General features: G+C 30.9%; 1 protein-coding gene across 1 annotated transcript; it reads right to left on the bottom strand.

Annotated features, from left to right (window-relative positions):
- Nucleotides 1-118: 118 nt before the first annotated feature.
- LOC139494861 (WD repeat-containing protein 36-like) lies at nucleotides 119-24,774 on the bottom strand. The gene is made up of 20 exons (XM_071283021.1): nucleotides 24,501-24,774; nucleotides 20,289-20,316; nucleotides 19,237-19,337; nucleotides 17,769-17,886; nucleotides 17,210-17,397; nucleotides 15,750-15,882; nucleotides 13,754-13,929; nucleotides 13,150-13,270; nucleotides 10,990-11,139; nucleotides 9,169-9,326; nucleotides 8,463-8,577; nucleotides 8,152-8,317; nucleotides 7,552-7,660; nucleotides 5,268-5,347; nucleotides 3,459-3,667; nucleotides 2,817-2,971; nucleotides 2,287-2,403; nucleotides 1,998-2,076; nucleotides 1,210-1,397; nucleotides 119-303 (listed from the first exon to the last, which is right to left on the bottom strand). The coding sequence occupies exons 1-20, from the start codon at nucleotides 24,639-24,641 to the stop codon at nucleotides 154-156; spliced, it is 2,682 nt and encodes an 893-aa protein (XP_071139122.1). The 5' UTR covers nucleotides 24,642-24,774; the 3' UTR covers nucleotides 119-153.
- Nucleotides 24,775-24,860: the final 86 nt, after the last annotated feature.

Below are 24,860 nucleotides of genomic sequence, written 5' to 3'. Positions count from 1 at the left end.
ATTCGGAGGTAAAATAAGTCAAGAATTGTTGGATAATATGTTTCTGTTGACAATTATTGATTTGTTGATGATCTGATAGAGAGAAATCATATACTTTCTGAAATGAATAATAAAAATGTCTTATTTTAATTTTTTAATTAAAATTCAAACAATTTATAGAGTAGCAGTTCTGAGATAATTGACCAAGCAAGTGTTTTGTGTAAATAAATCTTGTAAATTTCTCCATGTCTGTAAATGGCGCGAACTTAAAGTTTCTAAAACTGAACACAATGTTGGATTGCTAGCTATTGTATCACCATGAACCTGTAATGAAAAAAAACCAACATTGATATATTTAAAAATAACATAAAGCTGAGTGAAATGTTACAAAAATTATGGACTAAAAGGTGAATGCTCTATTCCACCATCTACTTGATTTGTATGGAATTAATATGAAATGTGGAGTATACATCAATGACACAACATTACAACTACCAAGTCTTTAAGTGGTGACCCATAGTTCAAATAGCTTACATGGACTTCATTTAAACTTGAGTAGATAGTTGTCTCATTGTCAATCATACCACATCTCCTTATTTTTATATATACATTGTATATTAAAGACTAATTTCTGTAACTGAAAGCATTCTTTGGTAAACTGTTATTTAGTATTGCACCTAATTTTTGTTGTTTGTTATTTAATTACTAACTACTGAGCTTGTGATTTACTTACAGATATAGAAATATTTTATTCTTATCGCAGTTTTACCCATAATTTTGTTTTAGTCGTCAGTCACAATTTTTAAACTAGGTGTATTTAAGATTCTTACAGTTCTTTAAAATCTAATTTTTATTAGTCCGTTTAATTTATCAGGTATGCAAAGTTTTTTTTATATTATTTCTATTTTTTACATTGTGTGATTGAGCTGTTTTATATGTATATAACAGTGTCTCATAAGTCTTTTTAGGCTGGGTGTTGATCCTTTTTTTTTATGTGATTGTACTTGTGTAAATATATTACTATTGTGTAAGAACAATATGTGACACTTTAATAAAATAAATTTATCTTATCTTATCTTATCTTACAGACAAAAAGTCAACCAGCTGTGAAATCAACCCAGTGGTTGTAAAATTCTGAACTAAGATTCTGAGGTTCTACCAATTATTTTTAAATAGACAATACAAAATTGGACAATGGTTCTTTTCTATTTTGATCCCTCTCAAACTTACCTTAAGAAAAAGTCCAAGGTATGCATTTATTATTTCAAAGTTATTTTTAGAATTAAGGACATGATTACAGAACATTAAGAATCTTTCCATGGCTTCTATAGATCCTCCTCCTTCTGGTGATAATGACCTTATTTCAAGGTCAATAGCAGATGGTCCTAATTCCTTGAATCTGTTTAGTATTTTGTCATCTAAAATTAAAACAAAATAAAAATGGTAGTGTATGTTTTTGACAAGATGCAAATAAACTCAAAGACTTATTACTACCAGACGTGTTTTCTTTTGAAATCATATCAAATGTTTTTTACTCGTCACTTGTATTATAGGTGCATATCACGCCAAGTGATGACAAATGCTCAGAAAAATATAAACTTTTTTGTATGAGGCTGAGAAACTGGGGAAGGGCAAGGTTCTACAGAGCCCTTCTCAGTTTTATGCCTAGTACAAAAAAGTTTATACCTTTATGACATTGACCTAATATTGTTTTTATACTGCAACTTAAAATAAAACATTGATAGCTTTTTAAATTGAAACACAAATTTCAAACTTATCTTCATCCCTTAATGAACCCCTGATTGTGGAAAAAGTATTCCATGATGAAATTGACATTGCACAAAATATAGCTGTGTTACTATATTTAAGAAATAAAAATATCTAGTTGCAGTATAAAAGGTGTTTATTTATATTATAATTTGTCAAAACTTAAAATCAATTTGCTCTGAAAATAATCAAACAAAGCAAAAATAGTCAAAACAAAACAAAAGTTGTACATATAAAGTCTATTGACTTACAATCTAATCCATCAGCAGTCAATGCCTTCCCCAACTCTGACAGAGGTTCTAGATTACCAATAGTTATCCTGGATTTGGTCTACAAAATAATTTTATATCAAGATTAAATGTCAAAACGTCTATCATCTATAGAGATACGAAAATCTTTATTGTTTTAAAAGATTATCTCCAATAACATCTATCAAATAACTAATTTAATTCAAGCCAAAATATCAATCTATTGATTGACAGCATATGTGCAGATAAATATCTCAATCAATCAAAATCCATGTGCTAAATAAAATCTTACCTCTTTTTCAGTATCATCTGTAATATTGGCAAACTTAGGTTCAAGTCCTGCTATAGTTGGTATAAAGAATGGTGCCGACTTTGGGGCTCTGGGAGCTTCTTTAGGTTTGTTCCTTTTCTAAAACAGAAATATATAACTGATGATAAAAAAGTAATTCTTCTATTCATTTTATAAAATAGCCTTTTCCTAAAGGTGTTATTCATTTTTTAAATAGATAATTTGATATTTAAATAATTTATTTTACAAAAGATTGGGAAAGAATTTTTTTTTTTTATTCTTCCATAAATCTGCACAATACCTGAAATAAATATTTTTTCACAAAAACATTTAAACAACAGGGAAAAAAATTATCTTTTAACTTTTTACTTGATCTAAAAGTTGTTGTAAGAAAGGAGATTTTGTTATAAAATCAAGGTTAAAGAATACATTAGAAATATAACTAACCATTTAAACAATTGTATAATTCAAAAAAATAAAAATTCAAAAATGATGTGACAGATTTGAAATTGGCACATTGTTCACAAACCCACCTTTATAATGTCTAAATTGAGTAGGTTTTGCCATCTTGAATTAGGTAATAATGATAAGGTTATAAGTTCATCAGATATTTGTTCAGGAGATTTAAATTCAGACAGGTCATAGTCATCCATATCTATATCCTCTTTTTCATCGTCTTCATCTGTTTCTATAAATAGAATGCAGCAAGTTTTATTATAAGTAATATTAATAGAGTGGGGGTCGGAGGGGTCCTGATTTCAAAATTCCAGGCTTAAAAACATGGTATCCAGAGGTCTGGAATTTAAAAAAATTGAAATCCAGACATCGAAAAAATAATTCCTGTGTCCCGTAGGATCACTCCGGAAATCCAGAGTTTAAGAACACCTGATCCCAGAGTGCAGATTAAGGGCCTAACCCCCCTTTCCCCCTTAATAGGCAATTTAAATATTTTTGATATATGAAAAGAATTACCTGGCAGTAAGGAAAAGTTGGTGTTTTAATTGTAGTGTCAGACTTTTTCACATGTTGCCTAAAAACTTGACTTCGATCAACTTTAGCTAAAGCATATCTATTGCAAACAAAATATAAATGCTATTTCAATCCAAATATACATTTGAAAATAAATTGAATGTAATACCCTGTTGGTTTACAAAACCCTATGTTCCTCCACTTACTTTTATTTTCATACTGGGTAGCTGGCAGTTCTAATGTGTCAGGTTCATAATCCTCAGGGAGAGGTCTCAAAGAGACAAAGGTGTACAACGTCATGTTAGACCACAGGTAAACACCAATATCATCTACATGTGATGTGGCTAGGAAATCCCCTGTAGGTGAAAGGCTGAGGGATGTCGCTGCTGAACTGACCAGGAAACAGTCTATAAGTCTATAAATATATAAGGGTGCAATCAACAGTTTTTTCCTATGACGTCATATTTTGAGGGACCATCTATAATTGACCCTTAGTGGTGTTAATGTTAATGAAGATACTTGTATAAAACTAGATATCATTAGAATCAGAATTTTCTCTAGTTTATGATGAAATAAAAATAAATTGTACTTTTAATAGTACCAAAAAGTTTTATCCAGAGAAAATGGGAAAAACATTGCCTAATCTATGCATAAAAAACATGAAATCAGGCCATGTGCACACCCATGCAGACATGATACATGCACATTTTTCATATTCAAAACTGTATGAATTTCATAGGTTTTTACCTGGTCTTTCTAAAAATTTATGCTTCAGGCTACGTTCGCCTGCTCCGAAAAGAGCTACATTGGGTGCAAATAAGTTTTGCACTTTTCACTGCCAAAAAAACAGGATGTTTACAGTTTGTCTCCCCTTAAAACATGTGTATTTAATCTAATTTTTAAAAAATATTTTAATCATACAACCTGTTTTAATTGAAGCTAATTAACTTATTTTTACAATCAAATATAAAAAACATGATACTTTTTTACCAATTATGTTGATAAAAAGGGACTTCCCTCCAAGTCTATTTTTAGTTGGGGAATAACCCCTAGTTTTTTATACGAAACTGTTTATAGCACCCTAAGTAAATATTACCCAACAATTTTTAAAATTTATTTAATATTGAAGAAATAATTTTAGAAAATATTTTTTGACATTTTAAAACTTTTTGTGAAATTGTTGAAGGAAATTTTTAAAAGAAATATTGAACATCCTGGACATACAGTAAATAAATATAACACTGAGTGCTTGATAGATGTGTATTATATATTTTTTTAAATGTCATGCTGAATTATGATATTTCTCATATCTGTTTACTTTTTTTGTCAAATCTCATTTAACAAAATTGTGGTAAATTTGTTTTATAAATTTTCCCTTAAAACCCTTTTTCCATACATAGTTCTTGGTGATGCCCTGAAAAAGACAACTCTTGATTTCCATTAAAAACTATGGTTTAAGCGAACATCATATGTGTGTTTATATAGGCAAAGTCACTTCCGTTCCTATGTTGAGCAATTGGTTGAAAACTGATAATGCTGTTTTGTACAAATTATTCAGTAAATTGAATTCTTATGACAGATATTCAGCACTGTTATCATAAGGTAATTATGATTAAGTACTTAAGAAACAAATATTACTTCTAGTTTATCCTGCATAATGACTATCACAAACTTGCATGATGAACTTTAAAAGAGCAAAAATGCAGGCAATCCCCTCTATTTGGTAAATGATGTTACAAAGGAGCACAAAATTGACCAACTTTTCCAGTGAAGAACATAACTCAAATATTATATATGGTCTGTTGTTAAATGTATGTTTGTAGCACCAATCATAGTCTTGGTAGGCAATGAATGATATAATTTGTGGATGATTTCACCAGTTTAATCTGAATTAACTCAAGACTTCCATATATGCTACTATTTAAATATCAAAGTCTTTTAGAATGGTGGTTCATGTGTATATATAAAATATATAATAAAATATGTGACAATAAACATTATGGCTAGTGACATACTTTCCTGTAGGTAGGTCCCAGGTTCTCACTGTAGAATCCATACTAGCAGTAATCAACCATCTGGCATCAGGACTGAAGGTCTGAAATAGCAGATCTAAAGCATTACACCAAAAAAATTATTTACGATGTGAGAGTACTAATAATGCAATGTTCAATATAAATTACATTTTAAAGGGACATAACTCCAGTAAAAATAATCTATAAGCACTGATAAAAACCTTTGATATATATTACATCATAATTCTACATTTACTGGACGCAACCCAGATAATTCTCTGAATAACAGTTTAGGAAAAACCAGATGCTCCACAGGGCGCAGCTTTATACGACCGCAGAGGTTGAACCCTGAACGGTTGGGGCAAGTATGAACACAACATTCAAGCTGGATTCAGCTCTAAATTTGGATTGTGATTAAATAGTTGACACAGCATAGGTTTCTGACACAGAATGAATGTGGTCTAATGAACTTAAAATATTTTTTTTGCCTTTGAGCAATTCACTATGCTGTTGAATATTAATCCTCTCAAAAAATGTTTGAAGAAATTTTCTTTTTATTTATGAAATCTGAAATGAGAAAAATTTAACCCCCCACCCCCATTTGTTTTCACATGGAGTTTGCAACAATAACTACACATTTAAATACATCATAAAATATTAAAATGTAAAATAAAGTGCTTGTTATCACTGAATGGTAAAGATTGTTTTAATTTATCAGTAGGTAGAAAAAGTGAATATACATTGTATATTGTATAAAACAATGATTTAAGTTGATTCAACTACTATTCTGGACAAAGAAAGATAACTCCAATTGAAATATTAATTATATATCTGTATTGTATAAAACAAAGATTTAAGTTGATTCAACTACTATTCTGGACAAAGAAAGATAACTTCAATTGAAATTGCAATTAGATATTTCTTGCTATTGCGCAATACTGAGTAATTGAAAATATTTGCTATTGCACAATACTGTGCAATTGAAGATTTCTTGCTATTGCGCAATACTGTGCAATTGAAAATTTCTTGCTATTGCACAATACTGTGCAATTGAAGATTTCTTGCTATTGGTGAATACTGTGCAATTGAAAATTTCTTGCTATTGTAGAAAACTTAATATAATAATTTTGGAACCTGATTTGAACCAACTTGAAAACTGGGCTCATAATCAAAAATCTAAGTACATGTTTAGATTCAGCATATCAAAAAAGCCCAAGTTATTCAATTTTTGTTAAAATCAAACTTAGCTAATTTTGGACCCTTTGGACTTTAATGTAGACCAATTTGATAACGGGACCAAAAATTAAGAATCTACATACACAGTAGATTTGGCATATCAAAGAACCCCAATTATTCAATTTTTGATGAAATCAAACAAAGTTTAATTTTGGACCCGATTTGGACCAACTTGAAAACTGGGCCAATAATAAAAAATCTGAGTACATTTTTAGATTCAGCATATCAAAGAACCCCAAGGATTCAATTTTTGTTAAAATCAGACTAAGTTTAATTTTGGACCCCGATTTGGACCAACTTGAAAACTGGGCCAATGATAAAAAATCTGAGTACATTTTTAGATTCAGCATATCAAAGAACCCAGAGGATTTAATTTTTGATGAAATCAAACAAAGTTCAATTTTGGACCCTTTGGGCCCCTTATTCCTAAACTGTTGGGACCAAAACTCCCAAAATCAAACCCAACCTTCCCTTTATGGTCATAAACCTTGTGTTTAAATTTCATAGATTTCTATTTACTTATACTAAAGTTATTGTGCGAAAACCAAGAATAATGCTTATTTGGGCCCTTTTTTGGCCCCTAATTCCTAAACTGTAGGAACCAAAACTCCCAAAATCAATCCCAACCTTCCTTTTGTGGTCATAAACCTTGTGTCAAAATTTCATAGATTTCTATTCACTTAAACTAAAGTTATAGTGCGAAAACCAAGAAAATGCTTATTTGGGCCCTTTTTGGCCCCTAATTCCTAAAATGTTGGGACCAAAACTCCCAAAATCAATCCCAACCTTCCTTTTGTGGTCATAAACCTTGTGTTAAAATTTCATTGATTTCTATTCACTTTTACTAAAGTTAGAGTGCGAAAACTAAAAGTATTCAGACAATGACGACGCCAACGTGATAGCAATATACGACGAAAAATTAAAATTTTTGCAGTCGTATAAAAAACATATAATCATTAAATTTTGAAAAACATTGAGGCAAATAAGCAATATGATTAACTGTTTGAACCACAATAAAGGGAGATAACTCAAAGTTAAAATGTTGTCTTACCATATCTGTGACAGCATTGTGATGTCCTTGAAATGTCCTGACAATTTTACGTGTGTCTATATCTATAATCATGACTCTGAAGTCGTCAAGTGATACTGCCAGCATAGAACTACAAATAAATAAATTATAATGGTATAATTAGAGAGATAACCATAATCAAAGTAATTGTTATATGAATAGCATAACATAATCCTGTAATTCCCCCAAAAAATTCAAGACAATAAGGTAGTTTCAGCAGTTTTATATTCTTTTTAAAATCATATGCAACTGGAAATTTTGTATATGCTATCATGCTATCAATTGTATTGTGGTAGATAATAAAAAAAAATACTTCATTTTTCTTTAAGCCATTGTAAGCCTACTTTTCTGCAATTTAATTCAGCAATTTTCAAGTTTACTTCATGAAATAAAGTAAGAAAAGATGTATGTTTTGCATATCCAAGACCATTTATATTTGTTTTATTTTTTTCTTAGGAAAGTCATGGAAAATTTGTTAGTTTAACTTAACCTTAACATTACCTTTCTCTAAAGAAACCACACAATTTTCACACAGCCAAATTCTAGATTAAAAGCAAAATTCATACAAAAAAAAAACCTTACCTTTCTCTATGTAACAATATATCAGATATACAACATTTCAGGTGACATGAATCTATCAGATTTTTCTGTTTAAATTTCCAGAATTTAACTTCACCATCTAGACCTGCTGTAATAGTGATTTGGCTTAATCCATCAATGGCGATACCTCTTACACTGCAGTTATGTGCTGTAAAAAAGTAAAATTGCAGTTAGGCCACAACAATTTAATTCCTTGTTCGATGTAATATACTTTTCTTTTACATTTTAACTCTGTAGTGTATATTTGTTTTATATTTTGTATCATTTATTTCCAATTAGCACAAACACCTTACCTACAGTCTCTCCATAACAGCCTCTATGTATTCCAGACTGAAGATTATAGTTATCCACATGACCAGTGCTGTATCCGATTACCACAAAATTACCACAAGGACTTATATCAGTACACTTCAATGAAAAAATAATATGATTAATGCCTAAAGATGTTAATTTGCATACGAAAAGTATTTTAAAATTAACAATATTTTAGAGATAATGAAATTATATCAAATAAAGCAAATAGTTAATAAGTGTTAACATTCAAAATTCCAAATCACAAATAAAAACATAAAAACATAAAAGTTATACTGTAAATTCAGAAATTATTGTTATGTTTTAATTATTGCCAAAAATGCGACAGAGTTTTAATCACAATAATTTAAACTGGCATTGTGAATTTTTTTAAATGACTTCAACAGGATTTTATAAATATCGTAAAAATAAAAACCGCATTTTTTTAAAGTCTAAAATGACAAAATCACAATAATAAATGCACGCAATAATTTCTGAACTTACAGTATCTAAATAAGATAATTGAAAATGGCTCTCATATTCCTGATTTGATACTTTTTACTAATAGGTGGTAAATAAACCAGTTTTGGTCGGTACAAACCTCTTATAATCATCATACTAAGGACATCCTATAAAAAAATATCTACTGAAACTAAGTTTTCTAATGATCACAGATATTTTCAAAAAATTAAAAAAAAAAAATCATACCAATGCTGTAGCTAGTTTCAATTTTGGATCCTCGTCAAACCTAGGATGTTTGAGCTTATAGGAACCCATTGTGGACCTCTGATAACTCCATGTTGTTACCAAACATTTCCCACGATGGCATGCTGCTATGTTATCCCAATCACTCTGTCTACTGGTATCTGTCAAATATCAAATTATTTTTTTTATTATATAAATTTAAATTGTCTGGGTGAATGGTACTTACTGCCTGATTGAAATGGTAATTAATTTTTACAAGAATCATTCTATTCACTTGGGCTTCCAAAAAATATTTAAGCCAGCTGGACATTTAATATCTGATCCTGATTTTAATTCCTAAGACTAAGTCACACAAAAGGCAATTATGGTAATCAGATGGCCATCCCAATGATTGACATTAAATTTAAAAAAAAAGATACTTTGATATGAATTTGATGTTCTGACGTAAACTGTTAAATTGGCAGTGCATCATTCAAGGTGTGCACATCAGCGTGCTCATATTTGCCATAGACTCTTTATTTGTGCAAAATGACGTTGTCAAAAACTTAACTTTCGTTTTTAAAATCACATTTTCACAGGATGTTGACTTGACAATGGTAAAACATGGACCATAAATGGATACGTAAAATCTGTGTACAATTACAAGCACGACAGAGTGAAGAAGCTCTTTCCAAGTTACTTCTTTAACAAAATACTTGAAATGAACCTTAGATACAGGTATCAATGATAATTTTAGCAGTTTTGAAGAAATGTAGGATGCATAATTAAATTTTCCACCTGTGCCCATGCGCATACATGTTCTAGTTCATACAACGTAGTTTTGACGATTTTTCATTCAAAACCTTTTTAAATTTTTCATCAAATCATGTTTATAAATGTATTTCTTATAATTTTAATCTTTTGGACTAAATCAATTAGATACAAACCGTTGAAATGTAAGAAAATAATTGTGAAAAGATCAATCAATTTATACGATGTCCGGTACTGAAAATAGTTTACCTGTCACCTGAATAGGTAGATTTCAGCTGTCCAACAACTAATAAGCCTTGATTAAAATTAGAAAGCATTGAAGTAGGGGTTGTTTTGATAGTAATTAATCATCGTGTCACCTTATGACCGGAAATGTGTGGATTTGAAAGGCAAAAGGTTGGGTCAAAAAGATCGTGAATTATGTTAAAATGACCAGAAAAGCCTTGAAAACTAAAAAGTAGATGACCGTTTCATTTTTGCCCAGCCGGACTTTTACCAGACATTGTACAATTGTCCTGAATATATGACCTTTTTGGAAGCCCTGGTTAAGCCTTTTCATTTTTTCGTACGCTGGAAATGTATGAATTTGGCAAATTATGTTTTGTTTTTATTTGATAAACACATTTGATCAAATATGCAGCATGAATTGGAAGTCACATCAGAAATGGTTAATCAGTAATTAGATATACCAAGACCAAGTGCTTACATTAGAAAGTGACATCATCATTTTGTAAAATTATGAGAAAAAATATATTTAATACTCTAATGGGCTACTTTCAATTAAGGTAGAAGCTTTATTTACAGATACTTTTTTAGCTTTAAAGTAACCCATTAAGTTCATTCAATATTTTTGATCTCGTATACATGTACTCTAAATTAACATTAAACAGCAAAAATTTTCTAATATTATTATTATTGCACAAAACTTAATGGATTAGAATTCGAACGGCATGTATTCAAACTTATTAATTTTCGTTATATTTTCATATAAGTATGTCTGTTGATTAACAATCATAATAATAAATGCACACAAGTATTTTTGAATTAACTGCAAAGAAAGAAAAGTTATCTTACCTGATGAAAACTGTGTGATAGGAGGCATCATATATCTATCTTTCTTTAATCCAGTCTTTTTAGTTTCTTTTTTGTCATAAGACGCCCTTCCTAAACTTTTGTTGTGTTTGTCATGGGTCACGGAAAATGACCTTAAAGTACTGTCTTGACCTAAAATAAAATGGTATTTTGGCTAATAATGATATATGACTATTGAATCTCCAGTATTAAAGAATGCCATTATTCAAACTGCAAAATCTACATTTCCTAAATCATAGTAATCTTTCTGAGCAGTGGGTCATCAAATATCAGTGTTCTCCCCAGGATTTTTCTAAGGCGCAAAATTCAAGGGTGCGTAACTCTTTTTTATAGTGAACCTTTGTGATCTGAATCAATCAGTCATAAATCATGACATGCAATATGAGTTATAATGCTTTGTGTTGTGTGTTTAATAGTGCAAAGTATTAATTAATTACAAGAATATATATGAAATAAATGATTTAAACACAAAAGTTATTTATATATATATATTCAGTCCATTCAAGATGTCAAAATAAAAATATTCATCTCTGTACTCTCTACTCCTTCTAGGGATATTGTTTCAAGATAATGTTATTTTGTTGGACAGTCTGTTCCTCAACTTTGTCTTTATCCTCTTTAGGGGTTGAACACCCCCTCTTACAATAACTTTTGCTTATACCCCCTTTAACATTTCTAACCAATGAAAACTCATTCAGCCACTTGTCACTGAAACCAGAAACATGGTGCTTGCTTTTATCACTGCTAAAACTTTAGCTCGGTTGGGATTAGGGGAAGCAATAATATCTGTGTATACTGACAGCTGAGTGTAGACGGATCGGAGGTGTTTTTCCCTTTTCATTAGAAGTCATTGGTCTGAAAAAATACTTCTACTTTCATCATCTGCCTTTTGCTTAGAATTCACCCCTTTGTTATTGGCAGAGAGCATGTTCATTCAGAATTAATGAAATCGAATATGGTTAAGATATTTGGTATACAACTTTTTAAAACAAAAATATTTTTAATGAACAGCTGACCATTTTCCGTAGTTTGACATTTATTTACGCTTCCGTGTGTATTATTGTTAAAACCTATCTTTGGCAGGTAGATATAAACAAAACTTCGTTAAAGTTAAGACCATTCAAAGTATTTACTGGTGACATTATACAGAAGCTGCAGCGATTCCGTACCCGTGTTGATTGTCACATATTTCCCGCACGGATTCACGTTCAAAGATCATTTTATTTCTAAAATATGAGTTTGAGACGAATTTACCTTGCAAGCAACATTTTTCACTTTAAATTAAAATAAATCACTACTTGTTATCGTTAATCAAAGTTTATTTTAATTTTTTCAACTACAAATACTCTCATTCATAATTTTCATCGTAAATATCTTTAGCAATGTGTATTCAAATTGATCATGTGTATTGAACACGTTCATTGATCGTGTTTAAATAGATTCTTCTTCTCGACCAATGAAAAAATTTGTTATTTAAACAGTCAAGTAATCACACACAATGTGTAATTACAATGTATTTGCGATCTATTTCTTCAATTTCTGCACTTAAGTTTTTAAATTTTAAAATTTTCTTCTAAAAATATCTATCTTCTTGATGATCATTTACGCTATTACATGATAACAGAGTCCGATAAGGCTGAGATTTGCGTGGCTCAGGTAAAACTAATTATCAGATATTGCGTAACACTGACCGACCTCTCACCGATGATCAGCAACTTGACAATTTTAACCAACATTTATTATGGAAATGTGAAAATATACACGCTGCGGGATCAAGTATCAAGGGACAGCGGCAAATTAAGATGCTGCGGGATTTACGAAAATATTATGAAGGCGCTGCGGCACCGCATCGTCATATGGGCCTGGGGAGAACACTGAATATTGATGTTTGACAACAATTAGAAAACCTAAGAATTAGTTATATTTTTCAGTACAATAACAACTGTAAACAATTCAAAAGAATTGTTCAAAATATTCAATAGACAATATCATAGCAAGAGGCTGTCAACAGATATTTCACAATGGACAAAGCCTTATACTACAGTAATGTCTGGTCTGAATCTTGTGTATCTGGTATATACATAAAGTAAATATTATAATATTTAAACAAGATTTTTTTTGAAAGATATATCTGTACACTACCTGCACTGAGGATATTCTTTCCATTGTTGTCATAGTGTTGAACTTTGTTTGGTGGAGCTGAATGACCTGACCTTTGTCTTAATAACCTTCCACCTCCATCTGGTTGATCAAATATCCAAACCTTCAAAACATAAATTTAACTTACATCATATGCTGTAAATAGTAAGTTTGTTTTAGGAGGACAGATAAAACTTCCAATTCTGATTAATCTATGAGTTTTTACAGTGTTCACATTGTTTCAGCTGTAACTAATCATTTGAATAAAATGGAAATTCAATCACATAAACTGCACATCCTGTCCATTATCTGAGTATTTTTCTACAGATTTTTGGTACCTATATTACAAAGAAAATAACCTAACTAAAAGGATCAGCAAATTCAAATCAATACCAATAATCACAACGGCCATTCATTTGGAACAAGGTTAAATTGTGTTAACTAAGTTCTCTCATGCAGTTTGTAAAAGAATTGTGTTGCAAAGCTATTTTCATGACCACAATAGTGCAGTCCAGACACATCATGCACATGGTGGAAATTCTACATGTAAATTTTATATGTTGGCAGAAATAATCATAAATGTAATAGTTTCACAGTTTTTTATTACCTTTAATGAATTGTCAGCTGCATTGGTGACCATTAGAGGTTCATTTGGTAAACATTGCATACCAACAACAGCTCCTTCATGTGCATCTCTAATCTGACTTTTCAACTTTTTGGATTCTAAGTCCCATAATGCAATATGGCCAATTGTACTTCCTGTCACCATCATTGGATGGCCATCTAAAAAATAGAAAGTTATATTAAACGCATTTCGTACAACCTTAACAGGAAACATAAAATGTAAGTTTTGCATCAATATACAGGTTAATTTCTAGATTTGGTTTTCATGTGACAGCTTCACTCGATCAACTTGAAGTTAAGACATCTACAGAGGTTTTTTTTCCTGCAAAGACATATTTTAATTATGGACTTTAATACAGAACTATTAAAAATTATGTGTACTGTCATACATGTCAAGTGTCATGATATTCGCGTGTAATACACGCTTTTTCAACAGTTTACATGCGAGGATTTTGTCACATGGCGTGTACACGCTTTTCACCACTTTACACGCAATAACACGCTTTTTCGTTCTTTTCATTTTTTAGTCGTTAGAGATATAGCTATTCTCAGGTTTTTTCCTTATTCAGCGATAAATACCGAAAAATTCGAAGTAATTGTTTGGCTGCCATATTGTTTATTTTTCTATATGACAAACAGTAAAAGGTAAGTAGTTTGTGATTAGTTTTAACGATTTTGTGACTTTCTTTCAAATTCACTTTATAGGGGAAATGTACACAGAAAGAGGTCACTTTTAGGGCCTGTACCGTTGTCTAAAGTGCCGATTGTTAAGCCAAAACGATGTGTACGGCAAAATTCAAGATTTATAAATTATATTTTGGAGTTAGAGTTTAAATGATCGAATGACAAGTAACGCATAATTTGTGCATTCTATGTTGCAATGATAAAAAACAATATATGTGATAGGAGAAATACAATGTAGCTATTTGAAAAAGCATTTAACATGTTTATCTTATTATGGAAATCAAATTTATAAAACATTTTTCTTTTTCAATTTCAGTTTCAAATCTAGCCAACACGGCAAAAGATTTCTACAGGCCATGGGGATAAAAATATCACAGAACTGTTGGATCAGCTCTCATAGTTCTGATGAACTACCCAGTTTTAACCAGACAATAGCAATGGGAGCAATGGCAGAGATAATAGATGACATTTTACATTGCCAAAAAAAACCCAACATTATGACATTCTTTCAAATCTTGATGAAGCTAATTCAGTCAAATATCAATTCCTACTGTGGGAGAGCATTTTCAATTATAAAGAAATTGACACTGAATTCTGATCAGAACTTGACTATGTAACATTTGTATTGTGTGCTGTTATCAAATAAATGTAACTAAACTTGAAACTGGCAGTTGTTTTGAATATGTGCCTAGTGGTGGTGCAACATAACAGACCACTGTTTAATACAATAAAAGTTCACAGTAGAATATATATTGTTTTTTATATTCACAAATTTGTATGAAATTATGAACATTACCACATTCATATTAACAAGTCCGCATCTACGTCACACATTTTCACACGCTTTTTGACATATCATGTCATGTCATGACATGATTTCCCATTGTCAGAGGTTGACATGTATGTGTACTGTAGAATTAAAATTTTGGACACATTTTCATTTTGACAGTGGGACAAGAAAGTGTGATAATTACAAGCATGACAAGTTACTTTATAAATCTTTCATGATTATATAAACATTTCTGGGCTGTTTTGATGGTTAATATTTTGATATAACAACTCCAAGCATGCCTCAATTCTTCATATATCTGTCTACTGCCTCCATAAATATGTATGTGTCAAAGTCAATTTCTATGAAATTAAAAAATACCCTTTGAATTTATGGAATAAGGTTCTTTAAATGTATGCCTTTAGGCCATTTGAAGGTATGGTTTATATCCTTCAGATGTATGGCTTAAGGATTTTTTAGTGTAAAACTTAGTGCCTTTGGAATATTTCCCCATCAATATATTTACCTGTTCTGAAAGCTATTGTAGTAACTGGTCCCCAGTCTTGTCTAAATTTCATAACAGTTTCATCAAATTTAAGATTATGTATAATAATCTGACCATCTGCAAGTCCTATGGCTATTACATCCATGGCAGGAGACTGAAAAATTAAACAATGCATATCTACAATTTTTTTCTTGGAATCAAACAGTTCTTGCAATATTCAAATATACATAATTTATTGAGTCAAGGTTTCAAATTTAATACACATAATTTTCTAGACACAAATTTGTCCCTACATATATACCAAAATAGCACATCCCAGGCTATGCAAATAATGAGATTTTATTTTATTATAGATCAATAGGAAATTAATGGTTCTACACAGGAGAAAATTGTGCAAGTATCTGAATTATGTTATTAATAGGCTATTTGCCAATTCCCTTTATTGACCCTGTAATTAGAGATCCCTTTTTTTAGTTGTCTCCCTTATGAGGACATTAATTTTTATTTACAATGGTGAGCTAGCAGAAAGAGCAAATTTACCTGTGCGTAATGTGAGTAATCTTTAAGGTTTACAGGTCTTTTAATTACATAAATTTGTTGTTAAACTAAATACTTTTGTCAACAGAAATTATTTTTCATGAAAAATTAGTTAAACCGCCAATACACCACTCTTAATTCATCATGCTTTGCATTGGCAAAAGCCAATTTTGTCCGGTATGGATAAAACTCATCATAGATACCAGGACTAAATTTTGTATATACACCAGACATGCGTTTTGTCTACAAAAGACTCATCAGTGACGCTCAAATCCAAAAAAAGTTAAAAATGCCAAATAAAGAACGAAGTTGAAGAGCATTTAGGACCAAAATTCTTAGAAGTTTTGCCAAATACAGCTAAGGTAATCTATGCCTGAGGTAGAACAGCCTTAGTGGACCAGTCTACGATTGACAAAGGGAAGTAATTTGTTTAAAAAGTGTGAAATAACAGAATCAAATCGGTAATTGGCAAATGGACTATTGGAGTCCACTGTAATATGAGACATGCAACACATGCTTTTAAACCTTACTCATTTGAATTAATATTGTTAATTTGATCATTCTGCTGCCTTAAAAACTGTGATTTTATTTATATTCGTGGGTACCAATTTTCGTAGACTGAGGAAAACTTGCATAGTCGTGGATATTAAATTTTGTGGTTTTGGCAAAGTCTGCATAATTCCTTTAGACAATTTGTTATTCATTGAATATTTAAATTCATGGTTCCCCTGTACCCACTTAATCCACAAAAATTAGTATCCAACGAATATTAATGAATCCACAGTAGCTTGAAGTTTACTTTACGAAATGATTTGTTTTCATTTTTGAAGAGTTTGCAGTGACCTAAAGTTACATTTGTTGGAAAGATGACTCATTGGCAATCATACCATACATTGCATCTTCTTATATCTCTATCTCTATAAATTATTGTTGCTTATAACTACCTGCTCCAGACATGTTACTGCACTATTCCATCCCTCAAACACATATAACATTTTGTCTTGTTTAATATTCCATAACTGAAGGTATCCTTGTTTACTTCCAAGCACTAATTTATTGAGATAGGTATGTGGATGCATTATAGCTGTCACCTGGAAACCTGCGTTGTCAAAGTTCATATCCAAATACACTCCTAGGAAAAGAAAATATAGGTAAAAACACAGCTAAGCTTCTGATTTTTAAAACTGAAGTACAAAAAAATAGGATTTTATTTATGAATTGCGACAAAATAAAATTGATTTTAGCCAGTATGCCATCCGATAAGAACTATATACATTGCTTCGTCTTTTAGTATGGCTTTAACATGTAAATACATTCTGTGAATCAATACATTTTTAACATTTTTGGTCATGAATCTATAGGTACTACTTTTTGCATATGTTAAGTCATATTTGTCACTTTTACGTTTGATGATATACAAATTGAAGTTTTTTTATTTGTATAAATATGATTTTTTTTTACAAGTGTCATTTTGGACTCTCTATTCTGCAAAATAGGTCTTACCCTCTGAGTGGATGTCCCATACTTTAACATTACTGTCTGTGTCTACAGAGATTAAGTGATTCCCAAAAGGTAACAACAGATGTACTGGGTATTCATGTCCTTCATAGGTACGTAATACCTGAAAAAAATATTCATTAATAATAGTGGAAATTTCTTTAAAATAAAAACGTTCAAATTTTGGTTGTTGATTATTGTTGGGCTTATATAAGCAAAATGTCTTAAAAACAAAAGCAAAATATGCTGCAAAATTGTGAAAAGGGTCTTGATAAAATCTACAAAAATCAATGATTTTCACAGGGATTTCCACGCAAATAAACTGCATACATGTACAAAAAAAAAGTTTGCATTGACAATATCCTTTTTTTTAATATATCTTAAGAATTGCAAATACTACATGTAGCTATATGTACATGAAAACTTCAAAAATGTTTCAAATAGGCCTTTTTGACTGTTTTTTAATTAACCCCTCAATCTTAGTACATGTACCAATCATCATATAATGCCAAAGAATGTTGTATCATAATTTCATAAATTATATTTAAGAAATAATTCATGGAAGCCATAGATTTGTTGGAAATTTACACATGGTCTGGGCCGTGCACGTGATATTCGAATTTTATCCTGAGCGTTAGCCATGTGTAAATTTACAACAAATCTATGGCTTCCATATGAATTATTTCGATTCTAAATATGTCTAATAGGACAAATCCGCTCAGTAAAAATTTGAAGTGCAGGTTGGAATGTCGTGTGTGTGGCGCTGTTCTTTTTTACTCCCTGTTAGATAAAGCTCAAACATTCTAATAAATCTGTAGCTTGCATAAATTATTTGGTGAATAACCGCTAGAAAAAAATCTTTTAATTCTGAAACCCAACATTTGCCATTTTTAATTTTTTAACGCAATAGAATAGAAAATAAAACAAAACCTACCTCATAAATCCATTTTAATAAAATATTATACGAATTTCGATGGTTAACGTTACGGAAACCCTTCAACTGTAGCGTTTTCATTTGTATGACGTGATGTTTTGAAATGACTTAAATGCGCCATTAACATTAATAGACTTTCGCGGAATTTTATTTTTATTTTGTTGATTTCTCCGAGCTCTTGTGCATTAATTCTTTTTGTTATGTATCCGCATAAGAATAAAAGTTCTTTTGACTTTTTTTAATTGCAATTTTTAAAACAATAAAATCAACAAAGCGTTTACAAATAGGTTTCAATACATGTGGATTTACGTGGGAGGTATATAGCAACATCCATTTTTATGTATATCTCTGAGTCTCCGCTAAGTATAGATATATGGAGAATTTTATCACGGTGTTGTTTACAAAGCGAAAGAAGCACGTCGTATTAGAATCTAGAATTACTACTTAACAAAAATTGTTAGAAAATACTAGGAAGTAGGTCTCACCTCTTGGATAGTCAGAATGCATACATTCTATTACCAAGTCTAAACTTTGATTTACCTGTTTTCCTCTCTGAAATGCTTGAACTTTATTACGACACCCAGTAAACACCAAATTAGCATCAACAGCTAGACAAGATATATCATCTGGATGTGTATTACCTACAATATATACATAATGTATTAATATCCTTCATTTTTTCTGTCATAGTACGTGTAAAGCTGTTGATGTTTTTGGGGGTATATTTTCTTAATGTGTTCTACTCATTTGTGACTTTCGGCTTCAGTTTTTTTCATAATCAGACATTGTACATGCAAGATAAAACAGTTAACATAAATGTTCAAGATTACACGTAATAGACATTTCTGATTGTCTACATAAAAACACTGCTACATAATTTTCTGACAACCCTTAATATAGGTAATCATATCATGGTAATTGCATTTAGGGCAGAACATTTATAAATAGTCTCTTATTAGATTTACAAATGTATGATCAGATCCTTTGGCTTCGTTTGTAATAATTTACAATGTAAGACAAGAAGTGTCCTAGCTAGCCCTAAATAGAGGGCATGTACTGTACAATGTTTTCAAAAGTTTTCACAACCAATAAATCCAGAAATCAACTTTAAGGTGGTACCTAACACTACAGGGAGAAAACTCTGTAAAATCAGCTAAACGTTTTAATTACGTTGTGTTGGTAAGGGAATATTAAGCTTCTCAATGATCAAAATAAGTGTTTGACAAATTGCTATATAACCTGTGTAATTTTTCTGATAAAACGGTTGGTTCAAATATTTTTAAATTTTTATATTTTTGTAAAAGGGTCAAAGTAAATACTCTGTCAAAATTTTATGAAAATTAAACGAGCCAAATTAATTTGGTGCAATTAATTTTAGTTAAGGTGTTGGGTACCACCTTAATTTGTTTATTTTTATTTATTTTTTCTATCTGTTAATATAATAAAATGCATGGCTCTTTTTAGATTAGAAACCGTACCCTCTTGCCTTAAATCTTAGCTAAAACACTGATAAAGATCTGTCACAATATTCTCTTTTATATTCACAGGGCACATTAAAGCAGAAAGACAGAAAAAAATATTATCATACTTACTGATGCTAACAATTCCTAACTTGGAACTCTGAAAATAGATAAATAAAATACAATGTTAGTATATTAAGTAAAATTTAAAGTGATACTTTATTCCTGTACTTAGAAAAACTGCTGGGTGCTTTGTTGAATCCATCATGTACAACTCTTTGAAACACTTTATTCAGATATTTATCTGGTGTATTTTATATATATATGTAATGTTAAACGATACTCTTAATAATCTACTGCCAGTCACAAAATGAAGTCTTTGAATTTTGCTGCTGCAAAGAATATGGTTCTTGTCTTCTTATAAGCTTATTAGTATACTGTCAAAATGCGAGCAGTGTTTAAAACTTAAAAATTGGAATGTGTTATAATGGAAGGATCCAAATTAAATCATATATTGTTAAAAAAATTAATTCAAGATTCCATTACTGTTCAGCATATCAAATGATAATGAGAATGTCTGTTTTCATCCATGTACGTGCATGTAAAATATTAAGGAGATAACCTGAAATGTTGCATATACATGTACATGTATTAGATATGTACATGTATATTTCTCATATCTGAGGGGTGTTAGCCCCAAGGATAAGAGACGAATACATCAGATTGATTTACATATAAGTAAAAAATTGATTTTATCTTTCTCTTGTTCTTAAGAGAGCAATAGTTTTATTTTTGATGAAATAGGAATAGTGCCATTATTTCAAATTTAACATATCCAGTAACACTTTCAGAAGATATTTCATAGCCAAAGAGCCCAAAGATGCCAATGCCCTTTTGACACAATCAGTAAAAATCTATCAAATTTTCAGTAATTTTGAAAACTTTTCAGTAAGGCCACACCAATTTAATTCCTTGTTCGACGGACCCGCCCATACCTATTGTTTTCAAAACAGAATTATTTTTTATTTATATTCCCGCTCCCACATCCAGAAATGTAATCATGTCCATTTCCCACACTGTTTTTTTGTAAATATTATAAAAAGATATCAACATTTGTTTTTAGAATCACAGTCTAACCTATATATAACGATTTTAAACCTATAAGCACCCCACCACACTGTGTAAATATGTGTGAGAATATTTGTTTCAGCATGAAACCAATTTATCCCAAGTGGGAGTGCTCCGATATAAATATATATATCAGCGAAAAATACCTGTTCAGAAAAAAACATTAGTTTCTTTCCCCCTTACTTATATTCCTTATCAAAAAATGTTTGTTGTTAGAATAAAGTACAAAGAACTTCTGAAGGATTTGCCTTCAACTGCAACATGTTTAACCCCACCACATTTTTGTGCCTGTCCCAAGTCAGGAGCCTCTGGCCTTTGTTAGTCTTGTATTATTTTTAACTTTAGTTTCTTGTGTATAATTTGGAGTTTAGTATTATTATGCGTTCATTATCACTGAACTACTTTCTAGTATATATAGTTATTTAGGGGTCAGCTGAAGGACGCCTACGGGTGCGGGAATTTCTCGCTGCATTGAAGATCTATTGGCGACCTTCTGCTGTTGTCTGTTCTATGGTCGGGTTGTTGTCCTTTTGACACATTTCCCATTTACATTCTCAATTTTATTTTTAATTATATTGTATGCTGGCGAAACAAAACTATCCATAGCGACTGCATGTTTATTGATTCAGGGGCCTGTCGTTCAGCAGTTATCGTTTGTTGATGTGGTTCATTGATATTTTCCCGTTTGGATATATAAATTAGATTGTTAGTTTTCCTTTTAAAAAAAATTATTTGTGTACATTAATAATTTTAGGGAGCCTAGCTTGCTGTTTGGTCTGGATCAAAGCCTTGTGTAAAAGACCGTATGTTGACCTGTGTTTGTTATTATCAGGTTGGGAACAACCCTCCCTCAGACAAGGGGTAATTTTACTGATGTAGAAAAGAAAATAGAAATATGAAGGATTTGTATAGTGCTTCTATGCAAAACCTTTGAAAACTTAGAATTTTTTACTCAAAAAGAGGAGAAATACATCATATTTTAACTTTTCTAAAAGAGGGGTCCACTTATTTGAATAATATTAAACTGTTAAAGTAAATGTGCTAACATGGTTAAAGTCCAGGAATATTACAAAATTCTAGAACAAGTTTTGACCATTTAATATCAGATAGATATAGAGTTCTTTGGGAAAATATGAGCCCTTTTGTACTAAAAAGTGTTTATAACAAAAAAATATATTATAACTTTTATTGACCCCTTATAAAAAGGGATATTTATAACATTAATAGGTGGTTGTTCCCAACCTGATTATGACTTGGATGGAGAATTGTCTCATTGTCAGTCACACATACATTGAACAGATTTAATTATTCAATATTTCTTGGTGAACAGGGAAAAAATACTTCATAAATTAAAGAAATGTCAAAGTACAAGTGATAAATCAAGTTTTAATATTGTCAAAACCTACTATGTTTACAAAAAAAAAAATATAATTGCTTGCCTTTACCATGTTTAGTTTTCAAGCTTCGCCTCAAAAATTTGCAAAGTAAATATTTTTTTATTAAAATTTTCAAATCGCTCGCTCGCCCCAAATTTTGGAGTCCAAAAATCTGTAGAACAAGAAATTAAATTGGTGTGGCCTAATCATTCAAAAATGTGCACTTAACAAAACAAATACTGACGAATGTTTGCAAAGGGGTGTGCAATATGTTTCGTTCAGATGGCCTCGACTCAGACATTATTGTTTTGTCAAGGAGAAGTAGAGAAAGGGGTCTTCAGAAGACAATTTAGTTTCCAAACGATAGGTCGATTATTCCAGAGAAACTGTAGCAATGCATTGGCGTTTTCTAGTACAGGACTGGACCGGGAAAGCAATGGAAAAAATCTGCATTTTACAAAATTGAACGGCGGGGACTGGGAATGATCCAATCTATAACTAATCAACTAAAGACTGTAAAAGCGTAGTTTTGATTGCAAAATCGTAAAACTTAGGGAAAAATTGTAACGGTTGGAATCTTTGCATAACAATGGACTGAGAATAAAATCTTAATAAATTGCATCTACTTTTCTCAATTCTGTCATCAAAATGATACCTTATCACTGCTTTTGTGTGGCAATAAAAATCACTGTATATTGTACTGTCTTGTCTTTTCTTGTATAATTGTCAAAACCTGAATTTTTTGCTGACAAATGATAACACTTTTATTATATGGACCTAAGCATTCTTAATCACAGAATCATCACGTCATGTCAAATCATGTAAAAAAGAACAGAATGAAGATGAATCCGGGTCCGTTCGCCCTGATTCATGTTCGCCCTAGTACCTGTTCGCCCTGATACCTGTTCGCCCAGGGTCCATTCGCCCTGATTATTATTTTTTTCTAATTGTTGTCTAGTCGCATTATTTTAAGTGTTTGAACAAATTGGGTTAAAGTTTGTTGAAAAATTGACAGAATATTTATATTGCCGCAATCAATTTATCATTTTCCCTTTGATTTGCAGAGTAGAATACTGGAATACAATGTATTTATCTTTATTGATATTTGTCAACAAAATAATTGTAATCAGTCAATCATGAAAGTATGCAGTATAAATAAATGAACTTGTAAATCCGTTTCATAATTTACAGTTCGTACATCATTAGTTTTATTAATTTCAAGCTGAATATTTTATCAAAACAAAACGTTTGTTTTTATTATTAATTCATCAAAAGACAAGTTTCACAATAATCATATATATATTTCCGAATTATTTTGTAATTGAACAATTAATGATCAAAAACAAGCCATAAACTTTTAAATATTTCAATGTTTCCATAAATTTCAAGATTATACATGATATATATACCATAGAAATATCTGAATAAGTTTATTCAACTTCAATGCCCTGAATATTAATATTTTTTATAGTAGGGCGAACAGACTCTGGGCGAACGAACGGACCAAGGGCGAACATGTTATTAGGGTGAACGGTCCCGATACCAATGAAGATGGGCAATGACGTGACAACATTACTTATCCACACACTTGCAGCAGAAAGGCAGATAGTAGTTTAGACTGATGGCTGCAGTGCTAAATGTCAGAAATATTTGCCAGTCGACTGGAATGTGTTATTCATAATTTGCTTCGCATAATTTTGTGTCCGCCCAAAAACATTTATTTGATACGCGCCCCTGGCTCAACAAAAGTACCATTTCAATTTATATATATTTCTTCTGACTATTTACTAATGAAGATGTGGAATGTGTTACCTAATTACTAGTATTTAAGTAAAATTACATTGTAAGTGTGAAAAGATTTCCCCACACAAGTGATAACATAGTTTTCCTTATGCGTTCTGTGGTGGCGAACTTGCAGTGGGATGTGATTGCTCACGTATCCTAGAGCTCTGAATCCTGTGAATATTTTACTTGCTGGCATGGTTGTCACATAAACAGTTCATACAAATTATGTCATGTCCACAGACTTTTAGAGAAAATCAATTTGTAAACAAAACACATGTGCTTCAACTCAAACCGGAAATACTGAGCCACACACTTATAAAAGATAAATTAAGTATTTCACCACCGTCTAAAATAATCAATGAAAATTACATTTAATGGTTATTTTATCATTCGTAATATCCCTAATATCAATTAA

The sequence above is a fragment of the Mytilus edulis genome, chromosome 1, assembly GCF_963676685.1.
Source record: "Mytilus edulis chromosome 1, xbMytEdul2.2, whole genome shotgun sequence".
NCBI classification, from domain to species: Eukaryota; Metazoa; Mollusca; class Bivalvia; order Mytilida; family Mytilidae; genus Mytilus; species Mytilus edulis.
The sequence above is the reverse complement of the archived record's forward strand: the minus strand, read 5'-3'. Positions and strand labels throughout refer to the sequence as shown.